The sequence below is a fragment of the Rhinolophus hipposideros genome, assembly GCF_964194185.1.
Source record: "Rhinolophus hipposideros genome assembly, chromosome: X".
Lineage (NCBI taxonomy): Eukaryota > Metazoa > Chordata > Mammalia > Chiroptera > Rhinolophidae > Rhinolophus > Rhinolophus hipposideros.
Window position 1 is genome coordinate 118,945,202 of NC_138046.1, and position 27,356 is coordinate 118,972,557.

The following is a 27,356-nucleotide window of genomic DNA, read 5'->3' on the forward strand; positions in this document are numbered from 1 at the left end:
GGCCAAGGCAACAAACCAGGGAGCATGAAGCTACAAGATAGGTGGAATTTGAGTCCCTGGTCCAGTGATCTACCTTACCGCTCTGGACACCTTCCACCCAGAAAGACAATATATTCCACACTCATAGTACTATAGTATATGTACTCGTAGTACTCCAGTAACTGTTCTACCTGAAACATATCCACTCTAGGCCTGCTTTGTTCTGCCTTTCCCAACAGCCTTCTCAGCTCTTTATCCCTGGTATCTCACCCCTCTTCTCTCTTTCCTTCCTCCCCTGATGTGGTTTCTTCCCTAAAGCAGAGATTTTACCAGGCCCCAACTGATTTATCAGCCTCAATCCCTACCTGGCTTTTCCCATAAGACACCATAAGACTCCTACGATTCCCCACCCCCCATGCTACCCATAGATATCTCATTTCCTCCCACATCCATTTTCTAAACAGTAGAGGAAGAATCTTGTCTAAAATAATCCCCCTCAATATGTACATACTTTCTGGCCCTTACCTGCTACATTTTCTTCATACTACTTACTGTGATGTACACTTATATATCTGTTTATTGTCTATATTCATTGGAGTATTAATTTTATGACGTCAAAAACTGTCTTGTTCACCACTGTATATCCGGTAAATAGAATACCACTGTCCAATTGACATATATACATGTATAATGAATGCCACATATCATTTTAAATGTTCTAGTAGCCACATTAATAAAAAAGATAAAGGTGAAATTAATTTTATTCAACCTAAACAGTCCTTCCCTAACATGCTATAACTATTTTAAAAATGAGGTATTTTATATTTTTTCTCATACTAATTCTTCAAAATACACTGTAATTTACCCTTACAGCACATTTCAATTCATCTACCACATTTCAAGCTGTGAATAGCCACATGTGGTTAGTGGCTGCAATGAACGCTGCAGATATAGAATAATACTTGAAGATAGTAGGCATCCAGTACGTGTTTGTTAAAGTTAACATTCTGTGTGCTATTTGATTCTTCTATAGTACAGGAAGAACATGGTAATAATGTCCATGCCCGTCATTTTGCCTAATTGACTTCGCCATCTCCTATTAGGCATTTTCACTTAAAATAATTCTGCAATGAGCATCCGGTTTACAACGGTTTTTCCTTGGAGTAAATTCCAAGAAGTGAAAATTCTAGGACAAAAGTATACCCTCTTTTAGGGCTCTTGCTGCATTTTGCCAAGTTACCCCAGAAAATATATGCTGCTTAGACTTTGAGTGATTTATACTTGGTTATTAATGAATCCCCTGCGATGCTAACAGGGCAGATACTGCTGATAATGATTGTAATGATAAAAATGTTAATGGCAACTATTTGTCTGCTCTAACGCACCAGGCACTGTGCACTAGGTGTTATTCACATCTTATGGGCAAGAACCTGAGTCTTGGGAGGTTAATAAACTAAGGGTTAGATCACACTCAAAGTCAGATCTGGGCGGCTCTATTTCCAAAGCCCGACCGTTTCCCCCTGAGCCACGACCACCCTCCGTTGAGAGAAGGGCGAAAAGTCAAAGGCCAAAGAACTGTGGCGGGGACGGGGCCGTACAGAAATGACCTCATCTTCCCGATCCGCCACATTCGTCCGCGTAGACACCGCCTTCCGATCCGGGCACCAGTCTGGGTCCCGGCCCTAGCGCCGCGGCCCACGCGCAGCACCCAAGTCCTCCCCCCCTACCAGCCTCCGCCCGCCATTCCCACGCTCCACCCGCTATTCCCACGCTCCGCCCGAGAGGCGGATCCTCATCCTGCGCCCGTCCCCCAGCGTGATGCAGAACGCGACGCGAACGTGGCGTCTGCTGCATCACAAGCGGGACGTCCGGCGCGCAGTAACACGTGACCCGAACCGGAAGCCCACGTCTTGTCGCCCCGGCAACAGCCCCTCCCACTCACGTCCTCTCTGCCTGTCCACGGGAAATAGGCCCCTGCTAGCCCATCGCCCAGGATCAGCAACCAACGCGCCCACGAGGTGACTCCCGGGATGGCTGGGTTTTCTTTGGGAAGTGAAGGTGGAGCCTGGAGGCCCCGGAGCCTGGCTTCCTCTGAGGCTCGGAGAGCCGCGGGCTTGGGTGTCACGTGGACCCAGAGAACCTAGAGATTCTAAATCATTGTTGGTTATTTGTGAGGGGAGACTGGTTCCACAGTCTCTCAGCTCTGCCGTGCATCAGATGACTTTTAAGAATCTGATGCCCAGGCTCCCATCCCACACCAAGTAAATTCGAATCTCCAGAAGTGGGGCCCAGGCATCGGTATTTTTATTAAAGCTCCCTATGTGATTCTTATGTGCCGGTAGCACTATTAAGCCATGTCTGGAAGGTGAATTTGTCCTTTGCCCATCCAGCCTGGTATCTGAACAGAAGATCGCTCAGGGCAGCCTCATCCTTAGAGGGATATCTAGGATATTGGCCCGTCTACTCATAATTTGGGGTTTTCTTTCTTTTCTCCCACACTTTGATCTCTGAGAGGTTAGGGGGGTTGGTGGAAGTTATCTGGAGAATATTTGCACGTGCGTTTTTTTAAGCGCCTTCCCTGTGGAGGTAGAAAATGTCTTTGCCGGTTTTTCTTCCTCAGTAATTGAGTTGAACCAATACCCAACAAAGTACCTTTTAGCTTTGAAATCCAGAATCCCATAGTACAGACCGGATGGTTCTGAACAAGTTTATTTTTTTCAGGAATAATTTTTAAAGTTGTTTCATAGGCTAGGTTCTTTATTCAGCTATTTTGCACCTGAAGTCAGAACAACATTAAAGTCCAGACTGAAGATTCATAACGCAAATAACACTTCTGAGGTTATTTACTCTTCATGAATTGGGGTGGGATACCCTTTAAAAATACAATTTATACTTATATAGTTTATAAAAGTAACACCTTGTGGTGTGGCAATGCGAAGAAAACTGCGTTGTTTTAAAAGATTGTTAGTAATTTTGGAGAGGTGTGATTGAATGCAAGTTCATTGTAAAGTGTACAAAACCCCTCTGTGTGTTATTGCTGTACTGGGGAGGTATACATACTAAAGCTCCAGAGAGAAGTTTTCATTCTAAAACTTTTACAGATGGTGAAGGATTATTGTGCTTTTTAGGATCCACCATTGAAGGATAGGGTGAGATGCGAAGGATAGGGGGGGAATTGAACAAGGCTACAGTAGAGGTTGGAGAGTTTACAAACTAGGTGCAGAACTCCTGGAACTCCTGCTCTACAGTAGGAAATCCAGCTGTAGAACAGTAAAAAAAAAAGTGAACAAGTGAAAAATGTATAACTGTAGTTGGTCAAAGGTTAGATGAATTGAAAATATTTTTGAAAACATTCATGTGTTTAAACGTCTGCTTTCTGAAAGGATTCGGAGCTTTAGAATCAGTTATTTCAGTCTCGAGCTACTCAGTGATTTTAGGGAGGATACAGGTAGGAGGAGAGAGTGTTATCAGGAAACTACAATCCCAACACCATCTAAGGGCAGGAAATATTAGCTATGATTTTTATGCTGGAAGGAAAGTAGGAAATTTAAAAGAAATAGATTGCAGAATCCATGCCTACAGGTAATTGATTAAACGCCCAAATGAGTGGGGCATACATTCAGAAAAGAGAGGTTAACATGGAATTACCATGTATGTGTTAATAGAAGTAAAACTTGAAATAAGGTGTAGGGACGGAGTCCCAGAGAGCAGTTTCCAGGCTCTCGACCTCATGTGGAAAGGTGCTGGCTCGGATATTAAATGGTCATCAGCTGTAACCAGTCAGCCATTAGCCACTAATATAATTGCCGTGGCTACGCTGGCAAGCGTGGATGTGCAGCTAGCAAGTCCGGTTAGCAAGCACATTGTGGATTGCGGGTCATGTTGATCCTACTTCCTGTGTCTCGCCCGGCCACCAGCGAGACTGGGGTGCAGGAAGACCCCTCGTTGGGGTACTGGTGGATGTTTGCTTTTCTGTCTTGACCAGCCACCATTGAGAATATAGTGGTATGACTTCCCTGTCTATAGCTCCGTGGGTGTTCCTTTTTGGCCTCACCGTGTCCTGCGTTCTTATGCGGGGAGCGGGAGCTGAGTCCCTGCATTACGTAAGGCTCCTGAAATCTACTGGTGGTTTTAACCACTTTAAATTAGTGGTTTTTGCTGGTAGGCTCTTAACTTGTATTACCTGCCTATTCAACCATATTCCTTTAAGGTCACACTAGGTTTTGCTGTATGAAAGATAAACTTGCAGAAAAGCGATCTTATCTATTTCCTCTTTTGAGTTGTGTTATGTCTTTTTCAGTTATCCCAATTTTCAGCTATCCCATTGCCTGTTGTGTTTTTCAGTCAGAGGGTAACTTTGTTTACAAGTGTCCTCATATTTCACTTCTTATTGCGAGAACCCATTGGGGTTGGGGTTGAGAGAATAAAAAGGAAATGAAACTCAGTTTGGGGGCTCCCTCACCCATCATTTTTAACAGTGGAGAGGTGCAGGCTTTCCGAACATGGTAGCATGTGCACTTGTGAGAGGCCTGTGTCCAGCCAAAAGATGGAGCTTGGACTACTGAGGGCAGAAGAAGGCCATTCAGACTTGAACCATCTTTGATGTCCAACTCACTAAGCAGGGACCAGGAGGGCATCAAGCCAGATGAGCTTGCCAGCCTTATCACGCGGCTGGGGGTGAGGACAGGAAGCAGTGCTCTCAGAAAACCTCCTTTTATTGTTTATCTTAGTAGAGGAAGTTCCAGTGTGTGCATTATTGGAATATATCTTCTCCAATAGGGTTATTACTGCATATACAGAGATTCCTTAGAACCACATATGACTCCATTTATGTTATTTAGATTTCTCACCACACCTTTATTTGAGCTATCTCCAGCAGACACCCTTCCTTCTACCAGTTAGACCCCTCAAATTATATGATTTGCTCAGAGAACCAAATGTGTGGGAGCCTTACAGGAAAGGTTTGACATTCAGGGCTTTCGCTAACATAACTTATTTAATGATTGATGTTTTGTGTGTTTCTGTGCAAAAATCAAAGCACGTGAGTTTTCATGTATTTCATTTTCAGAACTCTAGTGGAAAAGGAAGATAGCAAAATCTAGTTGCATTACCACTTTTAGTGGCATTTGTGATGTTTGTATTTATCTGGTTTCTGTGACACATCCTAGATCCTATATTTACAAGAATATAAATATGCAATGAAAAGAAGATATGCAGCGTTACTACTTTCAACAAAGCCACATTACTTATTTGTGGAGTTTTTAAATAACTCGATGGAAATAGCACAATGTATCCATTGAAAACTACAAAGCTCTTGTCTGTTATTCATGTATATTTTTGCATTTAAAAATGTATCTTCCAGGAGAAGCAGATTCATTGAAGAATGAGTGCACTTTTTCAGAAAGGCTTTATGGGAAAATACATTGTTGAAGACTCAGAGGCGCTGTATTGCCTGTGGACCTCGGCAGTGTTTAGTGAATGACCTCAATGCTGTTTTTTTCCTTCCTTCTCTGGTGTTTGAGGACAGACAATGAATTCAGTCTCTGTCTGAGCTCAGCTGGGTAGTGGCTATGATGCCATTGTACTCACTGGGGACGGCTGCCCGGCTGGTAGAGCTGTGGATCACGGCCTGTCCTGACATTGCCAATCTCTTCTTTCAGCTCCACCATCCCAGTAAGAGAAAAGTTGCTATTCAGTTCATGAAGTATGCCATAAAAGAGTCGGAGACACTCCTAGGGAGGTAGGGAATGAAAGATAAAATTAAAGAGAACTGAATATGCCGGGATCATAGCCCTCTTTTCTTTGAGATTGCTGGTATCTAATGGTGGTGTTGCTATAATGTCTAGAATTAATGTTGACCTTTCAGAAATGCAGGCGTTTTTATTAGATCCTTACGCATTCTGTGGGGAAAGAGTAACCAGCTTTAAAAAGTGAACAGGACCGTTTTTTAGAGGAGGTTTTCCTCTTCCCTTGGGAGCTAACTGATGCGGTTAGCAGGAAAGGGTATGTATTCCTTCTTCTAGGGAACAGACACTTGCAAGTCTCTCCTGCTTCCTGTCCTCGTTGGGTCACTATCTAGCACATAGCAGCTGGTAGGGTCTCCATCAGAAATCATGGCACCGCATATGCATTCTAAGCCCTATCCACTGATACTGTTTTGCAGGAGTTTAGGGTTGGGTTTTTGTTGTTGTTCTGTTTTTGTTTTTTGTCTTTAAAGGTCTATGTAAATCTTTAAGAAATGGTCCAGTTTGTGGTGCAGCCGCTATGGAAGGCAGTGTGGAGGTTCCTCAAAAAATTACAAATAGAATTGCCGTATGACCCGGCAATCCCTCTCCTGGGTATCTACCCAAAAAATCTGAAAACATTTATCCATAAAGATATGTGTGCTCCAATGTTCACTGCAGCTTTATTTACAGTGCCAAGACATGGAAACAACCAAAATGTCCTTCGATAGATGAATGGATAAAGAAGTTGTGGTGTATATATACAATGGAGTACTATTCGGCGGTAAGAAAAGATGAAATAGGACCATTTGTGACAACATGGATGGATCTTGAGAATATGCTAAACAAAATAAGTCAGACAGAAAAAGCAGAGAACCGTGTGATTTCACTGATATGTGGTATATGAACCAAAAACAACAAAAGAACAAGACAAACAAATGAGAAACAAAAACTCATAGACACAGACAGTAGTGGTTACCAGAGGGTAAGGGGGGTGGGGGGTGGGAGATGAGGGTAAAGGGGATCAAATATATGGTGATGGAAGGAGAACTGACTCTGGGTGGTGAACACACCATGGGATTTATAGATGATGTAATACGGAATTGTACACCTGAACTCCATGTACCTTTACTAACAATTGAACAATTGTCACCCCAATAAATTTTAATTAAAAACAGAAAAGAAATGGTCCAGTTTGCTTTAGTCATGGAGACAGTTCTTATTCCCAAATATTAGGAATTGGTCACCAAGATTGCTATTGTTCATAATCCCATTTCTGTTGCTTCCACTAAGTCTTCTAAGTGTGAGAATCTCGAAGTTTCTCCACTGCTTTCCAAGGGGAAAGTGAGGAACAATTAGAACGTTCAGCACATTGAGGGCAGAGTCTATACAGCTTCATAATGTATTAACATAAAACACGGCGGGGCAAATGATGGTTTGTTTTTTGTACTGACCATGAACTAAGAATGGTGTTTACATTTTGAAAGGGTTGGGTTTTTGTTTTTAAATGAAGAGTATGAAGAATATGTGCTAGAAACTGTGTGGCCCACAAGCCCATAATATTTACTATTTGGCCCTTTACAGAAAAAAATTTGCTGGCATGAAATACCAGGATTTGAATCCTGGAAATAGCAAGTTACTAATAATTATAAAGCTCTATATAAGCTGCTATTCCTTTAGGTCAGGGGTGTCCAAACTTTTTTCAGTTTTTCACCAAGGGCCATATGCGGTAAAACACACAAACAGCCGGGCCACCAACTCGAGGTGAAGTACGGATTGCCTCACCTGGTTTATTTAAGTAAACTAAATATAGTTTTGGAATTTGCTGCGGGCCAATTAACAATGGATCGCGGGCCGCGGTTTGGACACCCCTGCTTTAGATATACTTTATCTTATTTGATTTTTGAGAGATTAATTGATTAATTTGTCATTCATTCTCAGGAACTATTTTTAATTGCCTATAGGATTTTAGGAATCTTAAAAATACTTCAAATGTATAAGGATATGATACATAGGTTTGGAAGTTTGAGAAGGAAAATTATAAAGCCAAGGATGAAATGAACATATTCAACGTACAGCCCCAGAACTCTAAACTTGCTGGAGGAAGGCAGCAGATTTGATTATAAGTGTCCCAGTGTCCAAAACAATGCAGAAAGCATAATCAGACTAAAATTGATGACAGAGTTGTCTGTATTCCATCATTAATATAAATTCATCTTTCCTTAACGGCTTGGGTCTTCAGAGTCTAGCCCGTCAGCTGATTAGTCGGTATACTTTATAGATATAGATACTTTATATACTGGTTGATATACTTTATAGATAGTTGGCACACTCAGCTGAATCAGAGCTGCTTCTGGTCCAAATGCTGGAATTGCCTTTCTTCAGTCATCTCAGCTCATTGTCCTAGCTTCTTTCTTGCAAAAGCTCAGAGTGTGCCTTGCATGATCTTTGAGGCAGCGTAACATGGCAGCCGTTCTATCAAATTATTTGTTGAATCAAAATAAGTAACGGCTCCTCAAATTAGCACGCCCTCCCCCTTTTTAATCACAGCCATTGACATTTGAGCAGCCTGGCAAACATGGATTACACTTGAACTTTACTTAAACAGTTGCCTACTTTATCGCATCTGCCTACACTTCTCACGCTGCAAAGTGGAGCCTCTCATAATCCATCTCGTGCATTTTCAGAATGTTGGTATTACTTTTAAAGGCAGGCTGGATTGTCCCAATTATAAATAAAAACAGGATTTTCTGAGGTCTGGAGGACTGTTCAATCACAATAATGTTCATTACATATTTGAGGCTGTCAGACTTCCCAGTTTGGGAGAATTACTGTTCACATTACTTGGGCTCTAAGTATATTTCATAAGGCAGAGAAGTCTGGATTCAAAACTCTTTATCTCCAGAAGACACGCAAATGTCTCTTAGACTTTTCTAATTTAATTCCTATGCTACTTGTTAATCTCTAAAACAAATTTGATTAAGACACACATGGAGTTCACTTTAATGTCCTTATGTGCTGCAGACTCTCCGAAAACTATTCAGATTTTCAGTGATAGAAAGATGACACCCTGGCTAGAGTGAATTACCCACTTAAGGCTGCACCTTACAGTTTAGTGCTCAAGTGTGGACTAATTTCTTTCATAATTTCATTTGTGTTAGTTTTACTTCTCTGGGTGGTTAGCCCCTGGATTGTATTGACTGTGATATGTTTTCTTCAGGAGCCTGTAAAGCACATAGCAGTTAGCCAGGTTTTCAGATAATTGCTCATGTTTTAAACCTTCAAATTATAGCTTAAAAGTAACAGGAACTTAATTTGTGCTTATGTTTTCACAGCGTTTGTTAGCTTTCTTCCAGTTTACATTCAGAGAGAGAGAAAAAGAGAGAGAGAGAGAGAGAAAGAGAGAGAGAGAGTTTTCCTGAATTTAGAACAATGAACAGGAAATGTGGGCCACGTTTAAGGTAAATTTACAGAGGGTCATGTCAGCTGTCTTGGAAATACCCTATTTGAAAGCTTATACTTAAAAAGAATGCGAATGATTTCCTTTAGGCTATATCTTAAAAAAAAAAAAAGTCATTTAACATCTTAATTTTCAACATTAACCATTTCCTCCTTTTCAGACCAAGGTCAAAGCCCAGGTGCCAGCCCTCCTGTAGTGGTAAGTTGTGTGGAGAGGAGGCGCTCTGAGGAACTGCTTTGGAAACCCCAAAATAGCCATGAACATCACACACGTGTGCTAACCAGACGTTTGCACTGTGCTTGTTCTCTCCTAGTTTGGGTGTCCATTTGGAGTCTCAACAATCAGAGATGGAAGCAGAGGTAAGATTTTTTTTTTTAACTCATAAGAAAAAAAAGTGAATTTTAGTCTTTAAAGTCTTGGTGTTCTCATTCCATGGTGGAGAAGACCAGAGAAATACATCAACCAACAAAAAGTAGAAGTGCCACGGACTGTCTTGCTCCACGTCTCTTGTCCCAGGCACTACAGACTAGGCTGGGCCAGCAGGAGTTTGGGGGGCAGAGAGGGGGGACCAGAGGACATCACATTCACAGGTCCATGTGGTTCTTGGCACGAGTTGCTAATTACAGTGGGAAGAAAGGGCCAAGATGCTAGACTCAGCCTTCTCCCCCTCTGCGTCTTATCTAAAGATGATCGTTGTCAGCCTCTGTCCCACTTTTTTCACAGCCAGAACCTCAAACCAGCTGTCCCCCGCCTACCTCCTGTATAGTACTTCAGAGCAAGTGTGCATACACTAGGTGTCCATTGTGGACACCGACCTGTCATGTCCTGTGACCCAGTAGCACCCTAATGCATGGTAGTTGTTCAGTAGACACTCAGTGAATACGTGTTGATTCACCACATGAGGATTTCTCTTGAGGATGAATGGTGGTGTCTAGCCTACACCTCCCTTTATTTTGTAGGCGGCATCATCGAAACCTACCGAGTCTTGGTCTTCTCATCCCGTATACGCGAGATACTGGCAACATTATTATCAAGCAATGGCTTGGATGCGAAGCCACCAGAATGCCTATCGGAAGGCCGTGGAGTCCTATGCCAGCTCCCCATGGTACTTCGGTCCCCCATCTTTTCCCCAGGGCTCTTACGCCGAAGACGGCCAGCCTCCTCAGTCCCTCTATGACCATCCGTCGGCCTCCCAGCACGCCCCCTGCGGTTATTCCCAGGCTCCGCCCTGTGGGCAGCATCCGCAGGGCAGCACAGGAGATGACCCAGCTTGGGCCACAGACGAGAGGGAGAGCGAGAGCGAGAGCGAGTCAGATGACGAAGTAGAGTGTGACCTGAGCAACATGGAGATCACCGAGGAGCTCCGCCAGTACTTCGCGGAGACCGAGCGGCACCGGGAGGAGCGGCGTAAGTGCTCAGCTGTGTCCGCATGTTCCCTCCCCCCGCCCTGCCTTTGCAGTTTTACCTTCCCTAATCTACCAAGTTAATTCCTAACTCCTCCATTGGGTACACATAATATTCCAAATCCAGTCGTAAGCCTGGGACAGCTACAGTGATGTTGCAGCTCGATTCTGTTAGTTTCCAGAGCTGTTTTCATATAGGACTTTTTTTTTCAGTTCTAGAACAAAGCTTATCCTAATAGTATCTCTGCCATTTATTAACCATTAGAGATTCCACCAGATGGAGAGTGTGCATGTGTGTGCACAAGCACATGTGTCCGTGTGTGCACACATGTGTCCCCTCATCTACACAACAGGCCTTCAAGGCATTAAACCCATTTTCCAAATGAGGAAGTGGGCCTTCAGAAGGTGAATTGACTTGTTCCGTGGTCCACAGCTAATAATTTGCTGTTAGGATTCAAACCAACATCTGCCTGACTCTGATTCCTGTGCTCCTTCCTCAAGTGCAAACTTAGGGATTAGGTTTTATCCCTGACACTGTTAGGTTCCGTTGCCAGCTCACTGGTGCACAGCTCTGAGACTTCCTGGTGCTCCAGAGCTGCCAAATCTTAAATATTAGCTCTCTTCAGAGTTGAGCTCGGTGTGAACCTAAATAGAATAACAAAATGCCTAGTACTTAAACTTTCAGGTTTGATCCTGCATTGAGGTAGTCTGTCCCTGGGGTTAGAGAATTATGGTAATGGCCTTATATCTTCAGTGAGAAAGCAGGAATTTTCTTTTTTTAATTTCTGACTAATTTAGTACAAAGAGCTAAAACTGCTTTTGGTGCTCTCCTTACTATTAAGATTACCACACCATTTACATTTTAAGTGTCTCTAACAGATATACAGATGCTTTTCTTTATTATAATAAGTAGCCAGTCTCAATAATGTTTGTATTGAGTTCTAATTATATGACATTTCACTATAATTCTCTAATGAATAGAAACATAGAAGCCTGGGAATGGGCGAGTTTCATTTCCATTTTGAATGATCCATATTTTCGTAATGATGGGCTAGCATTTCTTGATCCCCACTGGGGGCCAGGAACTGAGCGATGGGCTTTGTATAAACTGTCATGCCCTTTGGTGTCTTTGCCCTGATTCTTCACTAAACTACTCACTCAGGTTTTCTTACTTACCTTCTTTTGATTAAACTGTTTACTTCTTTGATGTGTATTAGAAAGCATATCCAAGTAAGTATTTTTAAAACAGTACTTTATATTACACATAGAATACATTTCTTTCCTTGATCTCCAGAAATAAATTTTACCTTTTTTCAAAATACATGCGAAATAACCATTAGTCTGACACATAAGGGAGAGTAGGCATTGGATCATGTCCACATGTGGTTGCAGTGCTGTTTGTTACTTTTGAAAAAGAAAATATGATGAAGATAGAGGTTATTTCTATTGTCCTTGCCAGAAGATAGAATAACATGTTTTTCCACTAAGAGATTGTTACTTTTATGATGGAAGCTGTAAGTAAGGATGGGAGCAAACCCCAGTCATCAAAGGTTATTTTGAATTATCTGCTAATTTAGCTGTATTATCTGCTGATACAGTTATTCAATAAAAATAGATATGAATAAAATGAAAATAAAATAATGAAATATTTTTATATAGTTCTTCCCCTGTAAGCAGATCAGTTACAGATATGTTTAAGAACCATCCCTGTTCCTCTTGCCCCTGTCAGATAAAATCCTAGGTAGGTAAAAAGAAGTCATGAAAATTATCTGCTACGTGGTACCTGGCACTTAATATTATTTTGAATGAATGACAGGTTTTCAAATCTTATCTCATAAAGTGCTCAACTTGACCTTAAGGGAAAATTTTAGGCACAGAGACAGACACGCAGGGAGAACGCCATGTGAACATCAGTTCTGCTGCTATGAGCCAACGGAGGCTGGGAGAGGCCTGGAACACATCCTGCCCTAGCCCTTCAGAGGGGGCACGGCCCTGCCGACACCTTCATCTCGGCCTTCTGGCCTCCAGACCTGGGAGAGAACACATTTCTGTTGTTCTAAGCCACCCAGTTGGTGGTACGCTGTTACAGCAGCCCTAGGAAACTAATCCCATCACCGTACGAGAATTATCTTCCCAAATGTAGTCTGTGGCTGGAACATAAAAGTGAACTGGACAGGTCTTACCATCTCTGTGACGAAAATGTGTGTATTTGTTTTACTGTGATCTAGATAGCAAACCAACAAGAAAGGGAATTTTACAAAAACCCATACAACCTCCATCCTTAACCTTACTTTCCGATATTTACATTATTGTTAGTAACATTGTACAGAGGCAGCTATGGCAGAACCACTCCAATCATGGGGTTGCACCCTTTACCATCTGGAGGTTCTTATCCTCCTGTGGGCCACCTGCCCTAAGTGGTCTGTGCCTCAACCTCCTCAGCTGTGAAAGGGGGGTCCTAATTAATGGGTGGTAATTATAAAGATTAAGTGAGATAATGAGAGAAAAGTTATATATGAACAGTGCTCGGTACCAAGTCAGTGCTCAGGAAACGCTAGTTGTTACGGTTAGTTGGCGATAACTCACCCTTTATTGTGGCTTATTAACCACAAACTGGTTTTCCTCTGATAACTGTTTGTATTGATTAGTGCTTGATGGAGACTCTGCACATGTTTTATAAAGATGTCCTATAACTTCAAAAAACGTCATGTATTTCTGCTCTAGGCAGCACTTATCAAACTCGGAAAGAATTAAAGTTTGAGTGTCAAATTTCGTCATTAACACTATTCCGTCCCAGTAGTCATTAGCACAAGTTTTAGTTCTGTTTGCAGGACTTTCTTACTCCAGTAAAATACTTGGGCTGGAAAAATGAACCCACTTGCACATTACTAATAACAGCGCTGAGCGCATCACACTTCCGCTTCTTTGTGCTTTTTAAAATGTGTAGCTGTAGGAAAACTCAAAACCACTTGTCCCAGTGTCTCTGCCATGCTTTGGTGTCTCGCAGTCTGCTCTGAAAGGATTATGAGGTCCCTGGGAGATGTGGGAATTGTGTGGCGAGGGTGAGAACAGGCTGTGCTGCCAGAATCTTACTGCTAAAGACTTGGTCTCTATTAGGAGAAGCTGCCGGGGCCTGACCCTGCACCCCCCAATAACAAAATAACGGGGAACAGTTCACCAGCACGATTTTGTTCCCCAGCACTTTTGGTGGTGTGTAAGCTGAATATGTGTTCCTTCCAGCAGTAATGAATGATGGGATTCAGATGTAAGTCATCTGAATGCCCAGGGTACTTTCCGGTCCATTACCTTTACTAGAAACATTCATGGAGGTTTAGTTACATGCACAGTTGGGAAATGTTTAATAAGGAGAAAAGGGACCTGAGTAGTGTGAATACTTGGTTAAAGTTGTTCTGTTTTGCTCTTTGAACCACTAGAAGCTACTTCTTTAATAAGGGCAAATTCGACTTTGAATATAAATCATTTCGTGAACACGGAATTTTATAAAATATTACTAGCAAGGGAAAACGTAGCTAACCTTGAAAGATTAGCTTTTCAGTATTATTCCCTTCCGCAGAAACGTATGTTATATAATCCATTATCATCTGAATCTTATTTAATATTTTCTTAAGGTAAAACCCTTTAGACTAGACAGCGTGTTCTTGCTTGTGATTACTCCTCTTCCAGATAATCTCTAACATATTTCAATGATAAAAACAAAAAAATTAAGTAGGATAAAGAACTCCTGTTGTGCAGTGGGAACAGGCATGTTTTTGATTGTGTTATATGTCATCATTTCCTAATGAGATATTTCCTTGTTTAAAACTTCAGTGGTAACATTACTTATGGGAAAGTTGCGAAGTTTTAAATGTCAGCTGTTTTCAGTTACTTCTTAGGAGAAATGTTTATTGTTAGGTTAAGAAAAGTATCCGTTTTTAGGCATAAATAACCATCAATTGAGACTGCAAGGTTGTAGTCCTAATACTTAGAGGGAAGGTGAGTGCAAGTTACCATTCCCGGTAGAGAAGAGCACTCCAAAACAAACACCACCACTGTTGTCTTGGGCTTGAGCTAATCAGGTATGTGCCACCTCTGTTTTGGGGCAGATGTTGAGTCGAAACAGGACATCCTCACAAAGAGCAAGCCCAGGTGGGAAGAGGAGACAAAATCAAATTAAAAAATGACACCTAGGAGAGCCATCGTGGTGTGGTCCATGGTTACTTTTGCAAATGAGGAGGTAGAGCCAGTGACCTTGGCCATCAGAGGAGGGGCTCCGTGGGCTCATTGTGGAGAGATGGAGTGTGGTCCAGGCTTTGAGGAATGGCGTCGACTGGGAATGAGGGAAAAAGGAAGGGGGTAAGTGCATCCCGCTTAGCACTCACAGTGCTGTTCTTACCAAAGGGCCCAGATGTGCTTTTCATACATTTGATGGGAGACATCTGCTCCATTGTGTTTGGATGTCCCTGAGCAGGAAGGTTTAGACGCTGACAGCCTACTGGAACCCCATCTGGTTCTCCCTCAGCCCACCCTGTATGGAAAATCTAGAGGATATAGCGAAGGTCACAGCCCAGTATTTAGTGAGCCGTTTCAGTTTAGTCAATGAGGTTCAAGTGTGGAATCATACTGATTGAGCACAGTTCCACTATGTGTGTGCTTTGTCTAGACCAGACATTCAAACGTATATGCGTAAAACCAATCAGTGAGAAGATACATGTGAAAGGCTACAGAAAAGTAGAAAGAAGGGATGGAAATGCACTGTTATTCTAAAAATGCAAATGGTGATTTATCCACTGACTTCAGGATTACATTTGTCATGGAGCAAGGGATGTGGGCTGAGGATGGAAGACCCATCAGAAATGACTCCAGGTCTGCACCTGTGTTCTAGGCATATTGCTGGTAATCCAGAAGTGAGGCCTTTGTGGTGTAAATCAAGTCTGCACTTTTACTCGATTGTGCTAAGATTATTAATTCTGGCAGTGTAGCAATGAATATAATCAGAAAGACATGCTAATCCTGGAAAAATGAGGAAAAATAACATTCTTTAACACTCGTTTGTCTTTGTGCTTTGACCTCCAAAATGTTCTGCCTTTGGGCTAATTATCTGTGGAATACTGAATGCATGTGTTCCTGCTATGTCAGGTTTTCTAAAGTCTGAGTCTCTCCCCATGATATTTTTTTCCTTTATGGACTGTTAGTCTATGTTGGTAACATCATGTAAATGTATAGACTGAGGCAGAAAATATCCAGATTATATATCCTGAGCCCAGATGGAATCCAGTAGAGCCTCTCCTTAATAATATACGAGGTCTGCCAGTTAAGTTCGCAGACTCATCCTAGAAACAGTGCTACCTATCTCATTGCTGAATATCACTATGGTCACCTTCCAAGTCCTCCCCTTGGGAAGCTATGCACTGACACCAGCGCCTAGCCCACCCTTTAGAGCAATTTTGCAATGCTCTTTCTGGAATGGCCATCAGAGCTGTCGTCGTATTACCCTTGATGTCCTGAATGTCATCCAAATGTCTTCCTTTCAATATTTCCTTTATCTTTGGGTAAAGAAAGAAGTCATTGGGGGCCAGATCAGGTGAGTAGGGAGGGTGTTCCAATACAGTTATTTGTTTACTGGCTAAAAACTCCCTCACAGACAGTGCCGTGTGAGCTGGTGCATTGTTGTGATGCAAGAGCCATGAATTGTTGGCGAAAAGTTCAGGTCATTTTCGTCTTTTTCACGCAGCTTTTTCAGCACTTCCAAATAGTAAACTTGGTTAACTGTCCAGTTGGTACAAATTCATAATGAATAATCCCTCTGATATCAAAAAAGGTTAGCAACATCGTTGCAACAAGTCCGGGAACTTAATTGTCCGACCTCATAATACTGGTTTCCTTGTTTTAACCCTATGTGCATGTTAACCTGTGTATAAGTTTCCTAGGACTGCTGTAATAAATACCACAAACCGGGTGACTTGGAACAACAGAAACGTATTTCACTAGCAATTCTGGAGACCAGAAGTGTAAAATCATGTGTTGGCAGGACCACACTCCCTGCAAACACCGTAGGGCTTTGCTTCTTCCAGTTTCTGGTGGCTCCGGGCATTTGCTGGCTGTGGCAGCATAGCTCCAATTTACAGGCTTTCTCCTTGTGTCTCTCTCCCTGTGTCTCTCTCTATGTGTCCTTCTCTGTCCCACATAAAGACACCTGTCACTGGATTTAGGATTGACCCTATTTCCAAATAAGGTCACATTCTCAGGTTGTTGTGAATTTGGGGAAGGACGGTAGTCAACCCAGTACAACCCTGTTTCAAAGCTCAAATCTAAAGATACTCTGATTTGTATTAAAACAAATGCCCATGACCAAATATCCTACAAGAAAAAAGCGCTCGGGAACATCAAGTCCCACAGCTGTTTTCAGTAAAAACGACCAACCTTTCGATGACAAAACACCTGAATGTCTGTCGTGTCTGAAATGTGATGTTCTCTGCATCTGTCAGCTGATTCTCCATCTGGTTGGATGAGCCCTCACCTTGTTTAGACAGGAAGAAACACTGCCAGTGACTGAGAATCCTTTCTTTCACTGGGAAGAAGGAAGTAATAACTAGAAAACAGCATAAGCGGATGCCTTCAAAGGAGTATATTCCGTCCTCAGACTTCTTGGTGCCCTAGGTCAGTATACTCGTACGAAAGTACTTTCAGCCAGTCCGAGGGTATTTGGTTTTAAGCCGGCTGCTTTTCAAATCTGTGGTCTAGCCTTCAAACATTTTTTTTTTTAATTGCGTGAGTGAGTGGAGGTGAAGTGACTCAAACGTAAGGGAAGAAGATTAGACCGCAGATCATTGGTGCCGTCCCCTTCCCCCTCCCCTAGCCTCTCCGCCATGGAGGCTCTGAGGAACCTACCAGAGGGGAGCTCCGCCCAGCACCTTTGTGATTTGACCATCTGTTTCTCTATCCCTGGGTTGTCATAATTTTTCTTTAAACAGCATCTTGAAGAAACAGTTGTTTACAAAAACTAACGTGTGGCCTTTGTCCGAGCTTTCTCTCAGCAGTCATTTCCTGAGCACCTGCTTTGTGTCAGACATTGCATGCTCCTGGGGCTGGGGGGGTGGGGATAAAGGACCGGCCCCTCTTCCATAAGTGACTCCCACAGGTCCGTCCTGGCTGCTAGCTGGTATTTCAGTGTGGGGGACAGGCTTTCTGCCCCTTAGATCTATGTTTTAGGACAACTAGCCACCTTGCAGGAAACTGGGAAACCTCCAAACCTCTTGCCTAGCTGAGAGGGGACAGGGCCTTACATTTTCCTGAGGAAGGCTGGAGGGCAAGAAGACAGTGGAGAACTGAGCAGAGGGCTGTGTCTTTTATTCTTACACTGTCGGAACTTGGTTAAGAACTAAAACCCAGTCAGTGATGGTAACTCATGAGCACACGCCGCATGTGAACTTGGAAAATGGCACAGACTTCATGGACTGCCAGCTGGGGTTGCTTTGTATTAACAGTGTTTCATCCACAGATGTCAACAGTAAGAGAAAATGTCTCTCAGCATAGAATTATGACACCAATTTAATATCTGTAAGAGAATTTTTGTCAGAAGGGTAGCAGAAAGAGGCATAATTATAACCATGTTAAATTATAAAGAAAGAAAAAGAAAGGTACAAAAGTAAAAAGGTTAAATTCTCATGTCCTAACAGTAGAGATCACTAAGATAGTGAAGATTCCAGTGTTTATTAAAACTTCTCAACTCAGAGACTCAGATTTAGACAGGAAGTTGAACATCTGTTGTGTCGCTAAATTTGTCAGTAAGGCTGATGATAGTCTTGGGACAAATTTGAGAGTGAAAGGACTGCCGTCTGAGAACCTCTTGAGGCCCCTGCAGCCCCACATGGGACCGTGTCCTCCGGGTCAACAAGGAAAGGAGAACCCCAGGATCGGTCATGGGCCCCAGGCTCTCATAGGTGGGACTCTGCTGTCCCTGGCTAATGTAAAGACGCCAAACCCTCAGAAGAGCAGTCCTTGGGAGGTGGGGGGAATAGAATTTAAACACCCTTGAAGACTGAACAACTTACATCCTTAGGTTTCAAACAAGGCAGAAAGACCAAAAATGAGAAACAAATGCTGTTGACCTCCCATTCATTTGCATATTAGGTCAATATTTTTGTTTAGGTCTATATTTCACAGTAAGTCAAGTCTATTTTTTCCATGGATAAGGTAACAGTTATATGGTATTAATTTTGACAGTCATTTGGCATATCCATTTATTGTTTCCTTATGTGAAAATGAACTGCAGATGTGCTAAGACTGAAATGGCCACATACATTTTTAATGTTTCCAAGTTTATAAAACTCCTTCCCGCCAACTCCAAGGTGTTACTTGAACAAGATTTATGAGAGTGACTGTGCATAGCCACATAAATAACTTCGTGTTCACACTTGATTTGCTCACTTTTGTGGTCCCTTCCATACTAACCTTTCTTCTACTTTGTTTTTAACGAGGAAAGAATGATTTATATGGTGGTTTTATCTGCTACAACTATCTTCACTCCTTGCTTAGTAGCATTTCTCTTGGTAGCAACAGGAGCTACTACTAACGTGTGCATTCTACTATCAATTTCTGTTCTTGACAGTTGTTTACAAAAATCTATGTAAGTAGGCTAAATTTTACATTCTGCGGCATTGTTTTGTTGATGTTTTTGTGTTTCTTTACATAAGAATAAAAGTTATATTGGTACTTGTTATACTAAAAAATAGAGGGGAGAATAAATTATATAAATGTTTCTTGCTTTACAGGAATCCATTTACATTAGTAGGGATGAAAGCATGTAACAGTAGCACTTGAAACTGAGACTAAGGTAACCTGTGAAGTGGAGAGTCAAATCACGTAGTGAGGACCTGGACACATAGTTGCAGCTTTGTTAATGGAGCAGGAAGATTAGACCTCAGGTTTCCCTTCCATCTGCAGAATTGCCATTGCTCCACCCTTTTACCTTCGACAAGTGTTGAATCACTTGACTTTCCATTGCCTGGTAGTATTTGTGTTTTGGGATATGTGGCAGGGTCATCGATCATCGGGGCCATTGTGTAGTTACTGGCACTTGCTCTTTTCCAGATTACCTAAAATCAATAGCTCCCCCAAAGGGCTGCTTTTTCCCCCAGCGCTTCGTTTGTGGTGGGAAGTACTACTATGTTTCCCCGAAAATAAGACCTAACCGGAAAAGAAGCCCTAGTATGATTTTTCAGGATGACATTCCCTGAACATAAGCCCTAACGCGTCTTTTGGAGCAAAAATGAATATAAGACGCGGTCTTATTTTTGGGGAAACACGGTACCTCTTGCAACACTGGCTTTTCCAGGAAGCATTTCATTTCCCTGCTGGCCTGGTACAGCATTTCAAACCCAGTGAGCTCCAGCGGCCATTCTTCACTGGGCAGGCTGTGGGCCAGCCGGGCAGAGGAAGAGAGGAACCCAGGTCGGGTCATTTTCTCCTATATTTTCAGGGCTCCTTCCAAAGGTTTGATAGTTTGGACTGACTATCCTTGTGGCTTTTTGCCCTTTCTCTCAGTGTATAACCCAGATAAGTGAACAGTGAGCTTTATAACTAAGTAGTTGAGAATATGCAGATCGTGCCATAGAATCTAGTGAACATCTCAGCTGGCACAGCTGGGCCTGGCTTCATGGTTTGAAAGGGGAAGCTGGGGGACGTGGGAGGCTGCCTGCTGCGCGTGTGGCAGCCGCAGAATTCTCCCGTTCACCGTGTCGGCTCGTTCTCAGGGCGGCAGCAGCAGCTGGACGAGGCGCGCCTGCAGGACTATGTGAGCGCTGACCACGACCTGTACTACAACACACAGCGCTCGGTGGAGGCCCCATCCGAGAGGCCCGGAGAACGGCGCCAAGCCGAGATGAAGCGCTTGTACGGGGAAGGCGCAGCCAAGATCCTGGCCATGGAGGCCGCCGTGCAGCTGAGCTTTGACAAGTGCTTTGACCGGAAGCGGCCCAAATACTGGCCGGTCATCCCGCTGAAGTTCTAAGCCCTGGAGCCTGGGCCCTCAGTCATCACCCTCCCTTCTTTTGGGATTTGCTCTCTTCATTTCCTACCGTGTGTTTTCTTGGGGAAGGGGACTTTATCCTGAAAAATCGGCATGTTCACCAGAGTCCGAGGGGCCCATCACAGGGGTAGATGGAATATGTCAGCCACTCAGAAGCGGCAGGGCACGCACTTTTACCAACATGAGATTTATTTTTTTGACCTCAAATGAAATACTTTTTTGTGTTAACAGTAGTGTTCAGTTCACTCAAGTTCTCACTTAGAGATACTGCTTAGTTTTCTGTCTTTTTCTGTTTTCTTCTATCTTGAACCCCACTGAACTAGGCAGATGCCTTAAATAAGTGCTCTCCCACTCAAACTGCTTGAGCCCCACTGAGAATGATTCAAGCATGCGGCGAGACAAATCCCACTTCTCTCCCATGCACAGGTCAGCATGCATGCCCTATAAAGGGCAGCAAGTTTATGTTTTTGGCTTTGCAGGCCACACGGTCTGTGTCATGACTACTCATTTCCACCCTTGCAGCATGAAAGCAGCCATAGAGGGTAAGTAAATAAATGGGTGTGGCTGTGTTCCAATAAATTTTTTTTATAAAAACAGGCCCGTCGGCTAGATTTGGCCTATGGGCAGTAGTTGGGACCCCTGCTCTAATGGAATGAAACTAACAGTCTGACATTTTTGTTACCGCCTTATCCCTACAGACCTTGAATGTCAAACAGATGTGAGAGTAAAGAACAGTGATTCCCAAACCTCCTCAGCTCTGCAGTCTCCTTTGTTGTATAAAAGGTATAATTGACCTCTTTGTATAGCAAATTCTGTTTTAATAAGAGAATACATTTCTGAGAATGAAAATCTAAAAATTGATGGAACAGTCCATTTTAAAAAGCCTTTTAAATAAGTTATTACAGTGCGGTGCCAGGGTGAGCCTTGTTGTCCTGAGAAGATTAGCACATCCATCAAAGGTTGGTGAAAAGATTTAGTATTGACATGTTTTTCCCTAAGAACACTTAGCTCCACATTTCAGCCCTTGCCCTGTGACAAATGCATTACTTTCATCAGCCCCAGGTGCTTATTTTTCTAAGCTCTCGTTTTATTACTGGAGTTGCAATTTGTGCTTGGGTATTGCAGACAAAAATCAGAATTAACTTCCCCTGAGGTGACACATGACTAAAATCTCAAATCTTTAGTAGTTCTCTTTATTTTAAACTCATATACCTAAGTAGAAAACAGACGCGATCCAGGCATGAATACAAACGAAAGCCGGTAATTGCAGCAGGTTCTTAGCTGTTTGAGAGTGAAATGTTTCTCTTTCCAAAGGACTCTCCTACCTTTCCCCAAAGACAGCATCACGTGGGGCCCAGCCCTGATGGCTTTGTGACTGTGGACTGTGGGAGTTCCTTCCACCTCTCACTTGCTTCTATGTTCACTGCTCTTGAAGTAGGTATTAATGCTTCCCTCACATGGGGTGCTTGTGAGGACCGTTGAGTTAGTGCCTGTAAAACACACAGTGCTAGCCACTCAGTACATGTTGACATTTATTCCCTAGCTTTCAAAATTGCCAAGGAGAGCCAGTGAAAATCCCAGATATGAAACTTCTTCCAAATATGGAGAAATGTTTCCCTGTCATCTCTTCAAATGGATGCATTGGCTTCTTTTATCTCATTCCTACCTGTCCTTCCCAAGATGCCTCATGGATAATTTGTGATAGGAGGGACCTATGACTCAGTCATTCATTTATTCAGCAAATATTTGACTTCTTTCCATTCCACGTAACCAAACCATAGTCTCTTTCCCCAGGGAATTTGTGTTCTAGGAGGATAGGCAGACGTGTGCAATGATAATTGCGAATCGTGCACTGCAAGAGCATGTGAGAGAGATGACGCCGGGCCTTCTCAGCTTCAGCACTATTGACACCGGGGCCAGATCACTCTTTGTTTTTGGAAAATAGTATGGATGTATATATATGTACTAAAATTGAGATACTTGCATGCAAATGATGTACACAAACACACCAGCTTCACAATAATGGTTAGTTCTGAGCAGGGAAGAATTGGAGTGCCATTCAAAAGGGGTTTTTCTGTCTCACTGATGTTTAATTTCTTTATAACAGAAAAGCTATGGTGGGTACCCCGTTTTGCTAGAGGACCCCAAGTTCATCTATTCTGACACAAAATAGTGTATTTTTCACTTCTAGGGTTAACTGTTATGTGAAATGTTTATTCAAATATTTACATAAGGATTACTATAGGTCACATACTCTTCAAGTAGCTTTACAAATATTAATTTCTTTAGGAATCAACCTATGACGAACCTATTAAGTAATTATTACAGGTACACAACCTGTTCTCCAAAACACTTAGGTCAGGTGTGTTCCAGAATTCAGACATTGTTGTACTTTTAATTCCATTCAGGGCAGACTTTGTCTTCAAATCCTTAGAGTCAAGTCAGGTTTGGCTGCCAAACAAATTGTTGTAAACAAAATAAAAACAAAACAACAACAAAAACAGCTTCTAGTTTCCAGAACGTTGGGGATTTCAGAAAAGGAGTGAAGGAATGTTATTCCCGTTTTGCAGATTAGGAAACTGAAGCACAGAGAAATTAACCAAGTTACCAGGTTCACTGTCAGTGATGAAAGTGTGTCAAACCCAGACAGTCTGACTCCTAAACTCCCCACTTTTAGCTGCTTCGCCCTGCTGATCTTGGCCTCTACAACCATACTTACAATATATGTAAAGTACAATGTATCCAAAGCACAGCGAACGATCTGGAGCCTCTTACAGCCCTCAGCAGGATTCCAGTGTATTCCGTGCTGGAACATGGGGCTAGGTTCTAGTCCTAGCTTGGTTTGAGAGTGTGTGACTCTGGATAATGCATTTGTACTCTGTCCAAATTTCAGAACTGAGGCTATAGCCATGAGAAGAAGAGGGGACACACCTGAGATCTTGAGGAAATAGACATTCCCGTGGCTTGGCAGTTTGGGGTAGGTGAGGAAAAATCTAGGATGGCTCAGGTTTCTGTCTTGGATGGTAGTTCTAGTCGTTGAGGTAAATAAAGAAAACAATGAGAAACCTGTTTGGGAAGAAGGATAATTAATTCTGTTTGGGACACTGAGTTTGTAGAGTTCACAGGACATCTTGTGATATTCTGTCAGTCACTGGATACTTGGGTCTGGAACTCCGTGGAGAGGGTCTGCATCAAAAATACGGACTTTAAAGTCTGCAGCCTTAGGAATATGGAAAAAGGGATCATATGTAGACTAGGAGGAATGGACCAGTTACAGTGGGTCCTGAAGAACAATGACTTCAAAACAGGTAAAGAGGAATCTGTGAAGGGAACTGAGAAGCAATGACAAAAACAAAGAGGAGGAAAACCAGGAGCTAGAGGTATCTCAAAAGGGAAAATCATAAGTGGAACAACCAGACAGTACAGCTTCTACTGGATACATTAAGAAGTTGACTTCACCACCAATGAAATAATTTTGCAAATAGGTATATATTTGTATAGATAAATATCGATATTTGAGATATATCAAGATACATATCTCAAATCTTTGTGCAAATATATGTATATCAGAATCTAATTAAGACTACATCTAAGTACCAATTTACAGGAAGTTCAGAGTGGACTAACATGTTAAAACACACTGTGCAGATAAAATCAGCCAAATCCAGAATCAGGGAAATTTGATAGGACAGAAAATTTAGTCAACAAATGGACTTAAGAAGTGTGTGTTGGAGAAGAGGTGAGAGCAGGGGGAAGGGACTATTCTAAGATGTAATGTGTAGACTATATGGATCCTAATATGAACGAATTATTAAAATTTGGGGGGGTTGCATATGGACTGTTAGAGAATATTAAAGAATTATTAAATTTGTTAGGTATAATAATTATTTTGTGGTTTTACATATATATAAAAGTTCTTACCTGTTAAAGACACTGAACTCTGCAGTTGAACTCATATGCTATCTTGGATTTCCTTTCAAGTATTCCAGTGGCAAAGCATGGGAAAGGTGACAGTTGAAACAAGATCAGCAAAATGTTGAGAATTGTTGAGCTGGAAGATGGATACATGGAGACTGATTGTGGGGACAAAGCCCCAGAAAGCAGTTTCCAGGCTCTCAGCCTCACGTGGAAAGGTGCTGGCTCAGGTAGTAAATGGCCATCAACTGTGATTGGATGGCCATCGGCTGTGGCTAGTTGGCTGTCAGCTGTAACCAGTGAGCCATTGGCCACTAATATAACTGCCCTGGCTATGCTAGCAGGAAAACGGGGGCTAGCAAGAGCAGATTGCAGAGAGGCAGATGCCGCCGGTGAGAATATAGTGGTATGACTCCCCTATCTATAGCTCCGTAGGTGTTCCTTTTTGGCCTCACCATGTCCTGTGTTCTTATGTGGGGAGCAGGACAGGAGGCCCCGCAGGCCGCCCCACACGACAAATGGCGCAGCGAGCAGGGTACGGTGCCGGCCAAAGCTTTCCAAAGGGCAGTGGAGCAGTTTGTGTGTATGAACACAGTCACAGGAAGACCAGGAGGAGCAGCTGCCGGAGAGCTGGACCCCCGTGGAGGAGTGGGAAGACATGGATGGTTCCCCAGCCAGCATAGGCTGGAGAAAGCGAAGGTTGTTGCGGCCCTGTGGGCTGGGAAGTGCTTGCTGAGGCAGCCCGGATGCAGGACTTGTAGTCCCAGGAGGAAAGGTTTGCTGAATCCTTTGCTGAGTCCTCCGTGGGAGATGCGGGTGAGGTCAAGGTCGTCCCTCACCCCCAGGACAGCCCTGGCGAATGACTATGGGGAATGGCCTTCTATCCCTAATTTAATGGACCACTTGACTGTTTGGGAACATGCCACCATGTAGTGGAACTGGCAGATGTTTGCTTTTGTGTCTTGACTGGCCGCTGTCGAGAATATGTGAGCACCTGGACTGTGAGTTGCTGTTTTTCCAGCATGGTACCCTGAGAGGCCCAGGAGAGTGTCAGTGACCTGAGAGCCCTGGCTGAGTCCAGGAAGTCTGGCTGTGCCCAGACTGGTGGTACCCTAAGAAGCCCAGGAAGTCTGGCTGTGCCCAGAAGTACTGGTGGTGCCCTGAGAAACCCTGGCTGTGTCCAGGATATTGCATTCACCTCCAGGCTGCTCGCACAGGACCCCTCGCGGAAGACGCTTGTCGCGTAGATTGTGAGGCGAGACCCTGTAGGGGTGGAGTGTGGGGACAATGCCCCAGAAAGCAGTTTCCAGGCTCTCGGCCTCACATAGAAAGGTGCTGGCTCAGGTAGTAAATGGCCATCAACTGTGATCAGATGGCCATCAGCTGTGGCTAGTTGGCCGTCAGCTGTAACCAGTGAGCCATTGGCCACTAACATAACTGCCGTGGCTATGCTAGCAGGAAAATGGGGGCTAGCAAGAAGATGGTGGCTGAGCCTGTAAGCGGTGCAGTGAGGGTTGAGAACAGTGTGGCTCCTGCTTCCTGTGTCTCCAACCCAGCTGCCACCAAGAGTATAGTGGTATGAGTCCCCTATCTATGACTCCGTCAGTGTTCCTGTTTGGCCTCACCGTATCCTGCGTTCTTATATGGGGAGCAGGACAGGAGGCCCCACAGGCCGCCCTGCATGACACTCATTATGCTCTTTTCTCTAGCTTGAGAATTCCATAGTAAATTTTGAGAAAGTGAAATGGAATTTGAAGGTGAGACATGAATAGCATTGTCACAGAAAGGTCTGCTAAATTAAGAACAGAAAAGTAGACTTTGGCCTGACAATCTGGAAACCATTATAATCGAAGGACCTTAAAGCAATCTCAATGGATTAGTGGGGAGAAGAAAACCAAAGTTTACATCGAAAGCTGAGATACTGAGGATGGGGGAAAGGACTGGGGCGTGTCAAAGGGACACCGGAGCCAATCTGAAAGATCTCCCAGTGGCCAAACTGCAACAATTTGAGCAACAAAATATGTAACATAGTATTGGATTGTAACCCTAAGTATAAAAGAAATCACACAAGTCCATACTGATAGGTGATTGAATAATAAATGGGGATAAGAGACAAACTTCCTTATAGAAGAATTCCAAATAATATCTGTAGATATTGCGCCCTCTATGAGGCACCTTATTCTCCCTCCCCCACTGAGTAAGGACTAACCTAGTGACTCCCAGAGAACAGAGTACAGAAAGAAGAAAAGGACAACTCTCAGTGGAAAAACCTAGCAGACACCACATCAAGTGCTCAAGGTTAGCATCACCAGTGATAAATTCTGTGGGTACCATGTGCTACCTGATGTGATTCAACGTGATGAGAAGGGCACTTCACCTCTGGTAGTCTCAAACCCATCACTCCAGTCTAGTCATGAGAAAAACATCAGATAAACCCAAAGTGAGGGACATTCTACAAAATACCTGACCAGTATTCTTTAAAACCCTCAAGGTCATGAAAAGCAAGGAAACAGAAACTCACAGAGGAATCTAAGGAGACATGATAATTAATTGCAATGTGGGATCCTGGATTTGATCCTGACACAGAAAAGAATCTTAATGGAAAAACTGGTGAAATCCAGATAAAGTCTATAGTTTTATTTAATAGAAATGTGCCAGTGTTAATTTCTTAATTTTGACAAATGTACCATAGTTTGTGAAATGTTGATAATATGGGAAACTGGGTGAAGGTATATAAGAACTGTGTACAATCTTTACAAGTTTTCTATAAATCTAAAGTATTTCCAAAATAAAAGATGTTTTACAATCAAAATGGAAATTTAATGTCAATTTTTAAAATATATTTTTAA

The 27,356-nt window shown here is 42.9% G+C and overlaps 1 protein-coding gene across 3 annotated transcripts; it reads left to right on the top strand.

Moving 5' to 3' along the window:
* Positions 1 to 1,790: 1,790 nt before the first annotated feature.
* Positions 1,791 to 21,338, top strand: GEMIN8 (gem nuclear organelle associated protein 8). 3 transcript variants are annotated; one of them, XM_081042782.1, is made up of 6 exons: positions 1,863 to 1,997; positions 6,396 to 6,486; positions 9,323 to 9,360; positions 9,476 to 9,521; positions 10,122 to 10,569; positions 20,318 to 21,338. In XM_081042782.1, the coding sequence occupies exons 4-6, from the start codon at positions 9,510 to 9,512 to the stop codon at positions 20,572 to 20,574; spliced, it is 717 nt and encodes a 238-aa protein (XP_080898908.1). In that variant the 5' UTR covers positions 1,863 to 1,997; positions 6,396 to 6,486; positions 9,323 to 9,360; positions 9,476 to 9,509; the 3' UTR covers positions 20,575 to 21,338. The 3 variants fall into 3 exon arrangements, with proteins under 3 accessions (XP_080898907.1, XP_080898908.1, XP_080898909.1); XM_081042783.1 differs by lacking the exon at positions 6,396 to 6,486 and having other exon boundaries at positions 1,911 to 1,997; XM_081042781.1 differs by lacking the exons at positions 6,396 to 6,486; positions 9,323 to 9,360 and having other exon boundaries at positions 1,791 to 1,997.
* Positions 21,339 to 27,356: the final 6,018 nt, after the last annotated feature.

Coding starts and splice junctions, on each gene's coding strand:
- GEMIN8 (XM_081042781.1), top strand. CDS start 1,798: ATGCAGAACGCGACGCGAACGTGGCGTCTGCTGCATCACAAGCGGGAC. Junction 1,998..9,475: donor GCAACCAACGCGCCCACGAG/GTGACTCCCGGG, acceptor GTTCTCTCCTAG/TTTGGGTGTCCATTTGGAGT. Junction 10,570..20,317: donor GCGGCACCGGGAGGAGCGGC/GTAAGTGCTCAG, acceptor GCTCGTTCTCAG/GGCGGCAGCAGCAGCTGGAC.